General features: G+C 46.7%; 1 protein-coding gene across 5 annotated transcripts in view; it reads right to left on the reverse strand.

The window, feature by feature from the left end:
• The window catches only part of AKAP13 (A-kinase anchoring protein 13), a 329213-nt gene that overhangs the window by 105428 nt on the left and 210878 nt on the right, over positions 1-12907 (reverse strand). The window contains exon 1 of one of the 5 annotated variants that reach the window (XM_027068001.2): positions 9953-10818. The exons of the other annotated variants lie outside the window; for them this stretch is intronic. Coding sequence (XP_026923802.1) covers positions 9953-10033 — 81 coding nt within the window. The 5' untranslated portion in view covers positions 10034-10818. Of the gene's footprint in view, positions 1-9952; positions 10819-12907 lie in introns of those variants that run through there. 5 annotated transcript variants of the gene reach the window in all.

Below are 12907 nucleotides of genomic sequence, written 5' to 3' on the forward strand. Positions count from 1 at the left end.
TTACTGGTGACTGCACCTGCTCCAGAGACCAAGCTTCTTGAGAACAGAAACACACCTTTAATCCCTGGGGAGGGAAGTGCCAAGAAGCAAGGGCATGGTTCGTGGGGATGCTTAATGAATAATCTTTGAGTTCCTTATCCTCCATGATTTTACAGAGAACAGCGAGGAGAGCCTTCAGGATTCTCTCACTCCGCCTGCCTTTACCAGATCCGTAAACAAACACAAGTGAGGCCAAAGGAGGTGAAGTGACTCCACCCAGTGTTTTCAGTATTTAGAAGCCGGGAGGGCGTTCTCCCTACTTCCATCCAGCTCTCTTTCCCCGAGTCCATGGGTACCGCTTGTTACTTTTTTCTTTGGCTTGGAACTCAACAACTGTTTAAACAAGTTTTAATAACAATACTAAACTGGAAAAGATCTGGCCAAGTGCATTTCAGATCCCTGGAGAAGATTAGCTGGAAAACAGTCACTGTTTATTTTAGGCAAATATATTTAGAAAATAAAAGTATTACCAAAAAGAAACAACGCATGGGACAGTGGGTGCCAAGTGTTTGAAATTCAGGATGCTGTAATTGAGAGAAATGTTCTCTGTGTCGGGGGGGGGGGTGGGGGGGGGTGGGGGGGGGAAGGGGGAGGACTCTGCATAGGCCTAGGCGCCTGTGTCCGTCACTGACTGTTAATGGGGGCTCTGCCTAGGCGCCTGTGTCCATCGCTGACCGTTAATGGGGGTTCTGCCTAGGCCTAGGCGCCTGTGGCCGTCACTGACAGTTAATGAAGAGCATTAACTGGTGGTGCTGATAAGGTGCACCACCTCCATGGACACAGGACACTTAGGAGAATCTGGCTATGATGCAGTTTCAGCCAGTTCCCTCTTCTGAATTCAGATTCATTTATAAACATTTAAAAGTAAAATCTAGGGGCGCCTGGGTGGCGCAGTCGGTTAAGCGTCCGACTTCAGCCAGATCACGATCTCGCGGTCCGTGAGTTCGAGCCCCGCGTCAGGCTCTGGGCTGATGGCTCAGAGCCTGGAGCCTGTTTCCGATTCTGTGTCTCCTTCTCTCTCTGCCCCTCCCCCGTTCATGCTCTGTCTCTCTCTGTCCCCCAAAAAATAAATAAACGTTGAAAAAAAAAATTAAAAAAACAAAAAGTAAAATCTATATTGAAAAATAGTAAGGTTTCAAGTGAATCAAGACTTTTTCACCAGGGCAGGATGGGGAATTCTAGCATAAATTCCCCATTTTTGAGCTCTCTTGCTGTCAGCTACACGCGGATCCATCCCTGGTCAACATGTTGGGGACCCCCCCCCCCCCATTGGGCAAGAAACAGTGTTCAGGCACAGCTTAGGCAGACGGGTAGGACGTGATCCTGTCTACATTTTGCATAGGACAGGACATCTCACAGTTGAAAAGTATGAGAAACTCTTTTTAAACAAAAATGCCATGGGTCACATTTGCATCCATGTCCCAGGATGGCAGATATGAATACCTCCACCAACTGTGGACCACAGGTCAGGAAACACGGTTTAGTTAATGAAATACAAGAGGGACACAAGTCCCAGAAACCCACAGAGGTTAAGGAGGAAGCCCCTAGAATAACAAAAGATAATTTCTGGTTCGGATATGTGAGAAACACTTACCAGAGGTGGTGGTATATGAGGTGGGCCTTCTAAGGCGAGCACAGTATGCTCAGGAGAGAGAGAGGAGGAGAGGCAGGGAGTTCCAGCCATGTGGAAAAAACAGATGAGCCAAGTAGTCAGGACACTTCAGAGCTGGAGTTCATTGCCTTCTACGGCACAGACTCCTTCCGAACCTGAGGGAAGCCATGAACCCTCACCAGAAACATGCATGTGTGTGTCCAGTCATTGGTTCTGGAGAATGTCCTCGGAACCCAGCATGCAGACCTTTTCCTGAGACATGTCTGAGAAGCACAGAAAGCCCAAAGGTTCCCGGAAGTATAAACTGAGGAAAGGTGAACAGGAGATAGGGCCATAGTGAACCAGGCTTTGTTCTCGAGCAAGGGCGGACCCTCCCCCCAACGACATCAGCAGGGGAGGCAGAGCGGTACCGTGCCAGGAACATAGCTCTCGAAGAACATGGAGCAAATGGGGTGGTAGGAGGAGCCTGTGGCCTAGCCTAGCGGCAGTGTGCACCCGGACCGGGAAGATGCCCTCTGCAGACAGAAGCAGAGGAGCAAAAAGCTGGCATGGAGGGCAGAATCCACAGAAATAAGACAGAGGGCCCCAAAGCCATCATTTAACCAGCGGGAAATCCAGCGGGCAGGAAGATGCTGCTGCCTGTTCTATTTGGCTGTGCTGAGTCTGAGGTGTTCAGACGCCTTTGAAATAGTTGAAGAAGTTTAGGGATCTCGAGAGAAAGGCTGGATGCTGGCTTCATTTGCCACCGAGGTAACAGGTGAGAAGATGTGCACGAGAGCCAAGGCCCAACACGCAGAGAGGAGACACTCCGAAGGCAGCCTTCCTTCATGTGGGACGACACACATGTGTGCACGGAGCAGCTTGGAAAGCTGCTACTTCTGAACTCTTACAAACATCACCAGCACAAAAGTGAGTGTGCACCAGGGAAATGCACGTAAGTCAAAACCATGATGAGACGCTACGTCGCTCCCGTTAGGATGGCTATTATCACCTCCTCGCCCCCAAGGAGCCACTGAGAAAATAACAAGTGTGGGTGTGGGTGCAGGGAAACTGGAACCCTGGGCGCTGCTGGTGGGAATGTCAAACGCAGCAGTCACTGTGCAACAGTGTGGTGGTTCTTCCAAAAATCCAACAGAGAATTGCTATACAATCCAGCAATTCCACCTCTGGGTATATGCTGAAAAGAATCGAAAGCAGGGACGCAGACAGATATTTGTACGCCTGTGTCCACAGCAGCATTACTCACGACAGACAAAAGGTGGAAACAACGAATGTCCATCCGCAGATGAATGCATACATGTGACCTACACACGTCATGGAACACCACCACCCAGCCTTCAAAAGCAAGGGAACCCCGACACGCTACAGCATGGATGAACCCTGAAGACAGTACGCTCAGTGAGATAAACCAGTCAGAAAAGGACAAACACTGTGATTCCATGTCTATGAGGTAACCAGGGTCATTGAACTCACAGACAAAAAAATAGAATGGTGGTTTCCAGGGCCTGGCAGGGAGGGAGAAACATGGAATTATTGGTGAATGGGTAGAGAGTTTGTTTGCAAAGACGAGAAAGTTCTGGAGATGGCTGGCGGGAACGGGTGCACAACAACGTGACAGGCCACCAAACTAACTGCGCACCTAAACGTGGCAGATTTTATGTTACGTGTAGCCTCCCAATGATAAAACAAAATGACTGTGCAGCCAGCAACAGAGAAAAGTGGTCAAAGGGGCCCACACAGTGAGGGGCAGAGCTGGAACTCTGGGCCAGATACTACCAATCATGGTCAATGCCACTAACCAGAGGGCAAACTCCATGCGCACCGAGTGTGGAAAGAATGCCAAAACATGTCTCAGCATTTTCTACCACGTCGTATTCAGTGACAGCAGCACCCAGCATACCGTCTTCTTGTGTGAAACACATGGCGTTTACTACAGAGATCAACCGCTTAGGAGATATAAACCAGATTACAAAACATCTCCTCCTCCTCCTGCTGGGTTTCAGAATCTGATGTCACAGATAAATGTGCCCTAGTCTCGCTTCTGTTCTTCAACAACTCTGTCTCTTTCTCACTTACACCAACAGCCAACTTAAAGGCCACACCACGTGGCTACATGAAACATTTTCAGAGTGCTTCCTACAGGCCTTCAGATGGACCTTCAGATACATCACCAAGCCCTGACTACAAACACGGTAACACACCTGTTCTGTTAGTCTCTTTTCCAAGAGGTGACCTCTAAGATGGAGATTTTCACATAAACAGATACGTTGGTTCTCTGTACTATTAACACTCTTCTTAGCCAGCTTGGAGACTAGGCTTGGTGAGATTCTGATTGTTAGAAGAATTAGGAGACAGAAAAGGAAGAAACAACAGTGTTGAGACTACTAATAATTTGAGTTTTAAGAGAAAAACAAAGATGATTATGAGTCCCTCTCTCCAGATTTTGCCCTATGGCATCTTTGAGCTCGTATGAGCAAGATACAGGATTGGCAACTGCCCGAATGGGTAGGAGAGGGGAGTTCAAGATCATTCAGAAATTGTGTTTGGCTGGAAATAAGGGAAACAGAAACTCTACCATTAAATATTCATGTTTTTGGAGGAATTAGTTACCAAAAAGCCACTTTCTGGCTCTGACTCCATTTATGATTCTTTAGCTAAAGAACAAACTTAGGCCTTTGTCCATAGCACCTCCGTAATACGTAAGATCATGGACGCTATGGGTGTTCAACATCCAAAGTTCTGGTGAGCTACTGTGCATATGGAGCACGGGAAAATGAAGTTCAGAAGGAATGTCAGACCCATCTGGGTAAGTTTTTGTTCCTGCCACGAAGCCTGGGACTCCTTGTGATTATCTAAACTGCACCCACGTTGTGTTCCCATCAGTCTGAAAATAGAGCTGTACATATTTCCAGCAGACAGGGAACTGCCTTTTGTTTCTGGCAGTGTTTCTCCTACTGTTTATATCTGAACATCCTAATAACGCAGCTTATGGTTACACCCAGCCTTCCCAGCCACTGCTCCCATTGACTTCCTTTTCAACTGTCTCAGGAGACCCAGACAGAGAGACGAGGCTGAACAAAAGGAAGCAAAAACCCACCATCCGGACATGGAAGCCAACGCTTGAGTCAAAATCTTTCCAGGAATTAGACTGCAACGGAGCAGACAGACGTAGTTGTCCTCAGTCCTCAGCCTCCCCACATCTTCGTTGAGGCGGCCGTGGAAGTGTCTTAGAGAAAACAAACTTCCAAAGGATGTGTATTTCTCTGGAAAATGGCACTAGAGTTAAAGTCCAAGTACTCCTTCTGAGCTTTACCTAACGAGCTCATGTGGCCTGCCCAAACATCACAGGGACGGGGAGGTGTCCTCCTCCACAAATATTTTCACTCAGTGCACACAAACCACGGCTGCAAATCTTTTAAGCGTTCACCTGACACTCTTAATTACTAGCTACAAAGTCTGCTCTCAAAAAAGCATCAATAACATGAAGAGTCCTGTTATTATTAAGTAGACAATATCTTCCCAGGTACCCAAAGTTATAAAAATTGGTGAAACAGAAACAGCTCTTAGACTAAAATCAGTTCTTATTAGCAGTCATTCCAGGAGTCTGACGCTCTTCTCTTTGGCATGATAGTTTTGCGTAAGTTTCAGATATGTAGTGTCCTCTTGTGTTAACACTGGTCTTAGGAATGCGCACCATGAATTAGCTACAGAACTACGTTAGGTGAAAATTTCTATCTTTCACCAACTTGTGAGTTCCATACGAGCTTTCTGAAGGATGCTGACAAAAATGGGCACGTTGCTACCAGAGGGTTTCTGCCAACAATAAAATTCTTCCATATCCCATTCTGAGCATGTGATTCATGGTTACCAACCACTTATCATAAGAGCCAGAAGATACACACAGTGAGAGGAAGTAGTCAAGGGAATATCAAATGGCGAGGAAGAGCAATGTGTATGTGTGTACTGGGCTGGGGGGCGGAGGTGAAAGTGACTAAGGAACCCTATTAACTTACGCACCTTACTATTTAGCAGAGAATTCAGAAAGGAGGTAAGATTCCAGGGATGTTGGAAGCTGATGGTGGGAAGCAAGAGCTGACCTGGGGACAAAGACCAATGTATGCAGCTTTAGGGAAATCTTAAGGGAAGGCCTTGACACAGAAGAGCTACGATGAAACCAACTATATAAAACTGAAGAAGCCAACAGACAGAGTGCAGGGTAAGACAAAGCATGGGGACCTCACCCAGGATGAGAATTTGGAAGCTAACCTAGCGACTTACTACGATGTCAGCAGGAGGGGCTGCAGTTGTAACTGTGCAATTTCACAGCAGCAGGCTCACAAGCTACGTTTTGTATTTACGGTCATACCTCCATGTTCTTATGTCAACCTTTCAGTACATTAACCAAAGCTTACGTTGTGGGATGCGTAGGAATCCTTACTTACAAATCTTAGAAGATGGCTTCATTCAATGAACAAACTTATTGAGCATCTAAAAAAATTTTTTTTAATGTTTATTTATTTTTGAAGGAGAGAGAGACCGAGTGTGAGTGGGGGAGGGGCTGAGAGAGAGGGAGACACAGAATCCAAAGCAGGTTCCAGGCTCTGAGCTGTCAGCACAGAGCCTGACACGAGGCTCAAATCCACGAACCGTGAGATCATGACCTGGGCTGAAGTTGGACTTATTGAGCATTTAATACGAATTAGCAACACTGTTCTGAGCACTTAGATATAGTGAGCAGATGAAAAAACTGCAAATGCAATTGTATAAAAGAGCAAATTTCTATAGATAAAAGTGGAGTGAGAACATATGCATGATCACTTGAGAACTGAAGTGGCATATACACCCAAATATAATAATTTTTTTAAAAACACCGATTAAAAATACTGAAGCTCAGGGAGCCTGGGTGGCTCAGTTGGTTGAGCATCCAACTTCAGCTCAGGTCATGATCTCAGGGTTCGTGGGTTTGAGCCCTGCATCTGGCTTATGCTGACAGCTCAGAGCCTGCAGTCTGCTTTGGATTGATTCTGTGTCTCCCTCTCTCTCTCTCTCTCTGTCCCTTCCTTGTTCGTGCTCTGTCTCTGTCTCTCAAAAATGAATAAACACTAAAAAAAAAAAAAATACTGAAGCTCAAAATATAATTGGAGAATACTTCTAAATGACACACACACAAAAAAAAAAGAATTGTGGAAAAAAATCTGCTACAGATTGGGCAACAGAATTAATTAATAGAGGGTCATGACACTGCCCTCAGTGCTAGGAAGGCATTCCTGCTCTGGGAAAGAAACAATTGAGATAGCTTCTAGGACAATATCTAAGATAGAAAAAAATACATCCATATTTATAAATGAAAACTGATTCACGTATTTGTGTAACAAAAGGAACTGGCTGACTGGAGGAGGAGGTCTCGGATAGCAAGAAAAAGCATCAGCCTTGACGATCAGATCTGGGATTGCATCCCATCACCTATCACACATGCACTGTGAGACCTTCAGAGAACTATGGACCATCCCCACCTGCTTTTCCATATGCAAAATCAGACAAACACTAGGAATGTAAAAACTAAATGCCTGGATCTCCTCCTATCCATCCACCTCTTCCCAGTGCAGACCACAAAACCAAGTTACCATGCCTGGGCTGCCATAATGGCAGCCTAACTTATTCCCACACTGACAGAGGGATCTCTTCAAAACATAGTTTGAGAAGTGACCTATCCAAACAAAGCCAACTCCTCCTCCTCATGGCTGTCAAGGCCCTGCTTTCCTAAGGTCCCACTTATGACTCTTCTGATACCTCTCTTCTGCTTGTTCAGGGCTCCCCACACACTGGCCCTGCCAATTCTTTCCTGAAGGCCTCAGGGCCTTTGCATCTACTGTTCATTCTTTCTGGGAACACCTTCCCTTTGCATAGCCAGTATCTTTCTATCCTCTGGAGATCAGTTTTTTAAAGTTAGAAAAAAAATTTTTAATGTTTATTTTTGAGAGAGAGGGAGACACAGAATCCAAAGCAGGCTCCAGGCTCTGACCTGTCAGCACAGAGTCCGATGTGGGGCTCGAACTCACGAATAGCGAGATCACGACCTGAGCCGAAGTCGGATGCTTAACTGACTAAGGCACCGAGGCGCCCCTGGAGATCAGTTTTTTAAATGTCAGCACCTCAGAAAACATGTTCTATTGAAAATAGGCCTTCATAGTCTGCTGCTTATTCCGGTCAAATCACTTATAATTTGTACTTTTTTCTCTATGTATCGCCTGTCTTGAAGCAATATGAGGATTTTAAAGAACTGTGTGGCCCTTGGACTTAGGGCTGCTGCTGGCACTGAACAGGTCATTAACAGCTCTCAACGATGTCACCTTTGTCTGTTTCCAAAGCAAAGAGATTAACACACAACTTAGCCATCTTATTTTAAACACACTAGTTTTAGGACTCCTAGTGTTTACCTATTTGTAATAAATGCCTATTTTCTGAGAAGTGATGTCTTCTCCACTAAAACTCTTTCATTATATAGTTGGCAGCATGGTAAGAAAAAAAAAAAAACGAATGCAAACAGATTCATCTAAAAAAACTAATTATGTCCTTTATTATCTGTGGCCTTGTGGAAAAAAAAAAATCACATCTTTGTCAGTCAAGTACTTCATATTCCTCACCGTGGCTCGAGAGAACCCTTAAGCTCTTCACCTGAATGGTGGGGGGGTGGGGGGGAGACAGTGGCTGTCTGAGCAGTTAAGTCTCACGTGAAATAATGTACGTGGAAATGTTTTGTTACAGCATCTCTGAGGCCAACAAACTTTCACGCCCAGCCAGAGCATACAGTACTACACATTTTAGCCTTATTTTAAATGCACGATATTCTCTGTGGTGCCTACACTGAGATTTTCTAGGCTCCCTCCCTCTTTCCCTACTTTCTTTTCCCCCCAGACAGGTAAAATCAAGAGTCAAGCATACAAAGGTCCTAAAAACTGGGCTCTCGTAAATATACGAGGACAAAAATCTTAAACCACCACGGCGCTTTCATAGAGGTAATCACAGTTCGGAGAAACTAAAATTAACAGTATCTTGGAACCAGTTCAAAATGCCAACTTACCAACAGTGCTCAGTCTAGGCCGAGCAGGTCAGACAGCTACCTGACAGCAATTAGGAGGGACGGCGACACCACTCTAGCACAAGTCACAACTCCTACCTGGCCCCTTGTCCAGCCATGGTACCCATGGGCTTCCGGGTCTAGCCTTCTAAACCTTCTAGCCTTCTCCTCGGCCTCAATGGACCAGTGGAAAAATATTACGAAGTCTCAAGTCATAAACAGAATTGATAAATCGGTAACATAGTTCCCAAATGTCCTTGACCAGGGAAATAACACCATGCCTGTGCTCCGCTAGCTTATAGGGCCACAAGTTCAGGTACTGAGTGAGGCTCTTCTGGCATCTGTGAAGCAGTTTGGCTAGCTTCCAGTTTCCCCTGCCTTTGCCAGAAAACTGCTAAACCTCCAAAAAGTGCTCCTTGAGTCGTCCGACATTCCCAGACTCCCATCTTATGGCTGGAGGAGTCCTTACTAATTTTAGAGGCAAGGATGCCTTCTGTGAGCAATTAGCTCTGCAGAGTCTCCACCCCCATCCTGCTCTGACACCCAACATCACTGACACCGAGAAAACAAATACAGCTATCAAGAACGTCAGTAAAAAAAAAAAAAAAAAGCAGTCAAACCAAGCCAGAAGCACTACTCTGCAACTGCAATAAATAGGCTGAAGACCCTTGCAAAGGAAATAAATGTCTACCTTGCCCCTAAAGAGTTGCGAGAGACAGTAGACTAACAGTTAAGAGAGACTCAGGGAGCGAGAAAGAGAGAGACAGAGAGACAGAGAGAGATACACACACACTAAGAAGCAGAAAAGGAGACCAACAGAGAGTGGTATCAGACAGATGGGGCTGGAGCAAGGGAAGGTGAGGAGATGGGGATCACAGGGACAGAGACGGACACAGAGATATCTCAGGGAAGAACAGCTCTGAAGGTGAATTTCTTCCTCTCTGGTTTTCAAGAATACGAGGTTCTGCTCAGCTTAAGAATGCATTTTAAAGCAAGCAAAATGACATTTCCAAAGTAAGTGGTTCAATGATGATTCTTAAGCCCCTCCCAGTATCTGTCTCTTAAGAACCTTAAAATCAGCAGCCTCACCCCTCCACCCCCTACTTTCCCCACAACCTTCTCAGCCTTTCACCCAGTACAGGGAGGCTAGGGACTCAGCTACTGGGTTCACAAGAGATGAAGGGGCCTGAGAGCTCTGGAACATCTGCAGTGTGGCCCCTTACCTTCAGCAGCACCACGTCCACAGTCCTGTCCACCTTGGAGATGTCACACAGGCTGTAGCGCCTCTTGTGCCGTTCATACATTTTTGTCCAAATGCAGAGGAGAGGAAACAAAATGTAGCAGACGTACCCACTGCTAACCTGGGGGACCAGTGCACTCCCCCAAGTCCAGAGTTCCAGATTTCTCACGCTGAGCTGGAGATCTGTGCCTTCCAGACTCCTCTCTCTACAAAACCCTCAAAGGGTCAAAAAATGATTAAAAAGAAACCAAGCAGAATCCAATTTCTTGAACTGACGGAGAACTTTCTGGCAACTTCAGAGAGCTGGGATGATAAATTCATAATTCATAATATAAACAACAGCCTCCTGATGCCGTGCTTTAGGCAGATCTTGAGTGAAAGACAAGCACACACCGTTCCCATCACTGGCGATCACTCCAGCAGGAAAATTAAGGATGAACCGGCTATGCATAATGGCTGACACACGTGGGGGAAAAACCCAAAGCAGGCAATAAAAATCCAGTATGTACTTTATCAGGAAAAGAGAAAGAGAGGAAAAGGTAAGACAACTCTACTTCAAAGGGATGCCATGAAAACATTCTCATTCTCTCGTTAACTTCTGTTAAGGTAAAAAAAAAAAAAAAAAAAAAAAAAAAAAGACAAGGAAAATCAATTTTTCCTTTATAGGGGAAAAAACAAAAACAAAAGTAGACGCTTGGAGATTCTGTTCAGAGTCAAGTCTTTAGTCAGCCTGTTGCTCACCGGGCAGTAGGGCTTGGTTCTGATTTCAGCTGAGAATATCCACTGACAGCAGAGGAGAAGGAGAAGAGAAAGACCACTCCTCCTCTACTCCCTCCTCCCTTCTTGGGCGCTGGCCCTCCCCTACCCCAGCCCCCCTCTTTCCCTCACCCTCGGAACGTCACTACTTGCCCTTTCGGCTCCACAACCAGCAGCCTTGGAGGTTTGAAAACCTAATTGCAGTGGTGGGAACATGATTCATCCACAGACGAAGAAGAGAAAAACAAGGCTTCCTTTTCCAACCCACTTCCTGCTGCTCCTGTTCCCCCCCTCCGCTCCCCCTCCTCCCCACACCGTCCCCTATGAAAACGGCTCTGTCAGGCATCGCACGGTGCACCTCGAACGCTCTGATGTCCAAGCCGGAACACGATGAAGGGGGGAGGCGGCCGTCCCAAACATCACGAGCGAGTACAACACACTCCTCTAATCCACGAACGACAGCAAATTCAAACTGCCCAAGGCGCGCACCGCAGCTCCCTGCCAGATGCAAACCAGTGATTTCATGTGAGAAAAATGTCAGCCGAGGATCTCGGGCTGTGCCTCTGGGATCCAAAGTGGCTACAAAAGTGGCTGACGGGGTTTAAAAAGCAAGAGTTCAGTCTTTTGCCTTTTTGCAGGGGGGATGAGGGTGGGGAGAACGTGAGTGATGGAAGGGGCCTTAAAGAGAATTAAGGAGAGAAGGAAGGAGCAGAGTGAACAGGTACCCGTGCCAATACTTTCTCTGCATGAGGCTGTCACTTCATCTGCCTGTTTTCTTACTGAGCCCCCCCGCCCCCCCCCCCCCCGCAACAACCGGGGTTGGGGGGACAGGCCTACACCAGAACTCGTCCTGACTTCAGACACTCTCTCATTTGGTTGGTGAATGATCTGGGAGGGAAAAAAGAAGGAAGTGAAAGAAGCAAAAAGGGGGAAAAGAGTGGGGAAAGGCAAGAATAAGAAAATCTCCTTGTAAGAGCGTTAGGCTGCCACCCTTTTCCTCCAAGGGCCAGGGAAGTCGTGGCCAGACCTGGAGAGTGTGAGTGAGGCGGTGCAGATACCACAAGAGAAAGGAAGGAAAGAGATTTAGTGCTTAAGTTTCTGTCAGTATCGCAACCGGAGTTGGTGACAAGGTTTTTCAGGAGTTACAAAGGGGGTGTAGAAGGTCTGATGAGTCACCACTTCCTCGGGCCAGGCGGTCTCGTTGCTCACCAGCCCAAAGGAGGGAAACGCAGCAAACTTCACGAGAAAGCCAGTGTTTTCCTCGCCTAGGACTGCACTGCAGTCCAGCTGTGACCGACCAGAGCCCAGGTCCCCACCCCTTACGGGGTCACCCAAGGCACGCAGGTGGACGGCCCCCAGTGAGCCCGGAGTTCTGCGATGCTACCAACAAGAACAGTGAAACAGATGTTGCTTTTCATTAGAGTAGGATGGAGAACAGTAGAAACAGGATCAGCAGAGACAGCTTAAAAAGTTCCAACTAAAGTTCCTGCTCAGACTCACCCAAAGGGCTTTCTTTACAAATACTCGGAGACTCTGGTGCAGAGCACATATCGGAAGACCCTTCGGGCTGCCACGTGTGGGAAAGCTGCTAGTGTATCACCTTTTCTGTGGGAACTTTCATCAAGCTGTAACTCTGAACTCCCCCTCCTCCCCGTGTGAACACAGGGCCGGCTCCCCTCTGTCCTCAACATGGTTTATTCCTCCTGCCACTCCCTTCTGTTTTAATTAGAATCCAATGTTTCCTGCTTCCAAGGTTCCCAGGCATCTCTCAAGGGATCAGAGAGCCTTCAATCACCATACAGCCTCCTGAGTCCCAACATCGTCTAACTACTGACTGAAACGGAGATAATCTCTGTTGCCTTAACGGACATTTTGTGCCTTGCAGTGAGGCAAACAAACAGCAAGGTCTCTGCCCTCAACAAGTGTATATAGTTAGAGAGAAACCGGTTTCAAACTAACGTAGCTGTCTGAAATGTTGTGGGACCTATAGATTAAACTATTTTATTTCCGACGATCTGCTGACTTTGTGCCACAGGCTGCAAACCTAGGCTTCTTCCTACTGTGTCTGCACACAAAAGCCCCCCCCCCCCCAAAGGTTTGGAATCTTCCTTATAGTACTCTGTTCTTTCTTGTAGAACAAATGCTCTGGGTGGGGGAAAAAAGGTCTCCTTTGCTTCCCCCT

The sequence above is a fragment of the Acinonyx jubatus genome, chromosome B3 (genome assembly GCF_027475565.1).
Source record: "Acinonyx jubatus isolate Ajub_Pintada_27869175 chromosome B3, VMU_Ajub_asm_v1.0, whole genome shotgun sequence".
Taxonomy (NCBI): Eukaryota; Metazoa; Chordata; class Mammalia; order Carnivora; family Felidae; genus Acinonyx; species Acinonyx jubatus.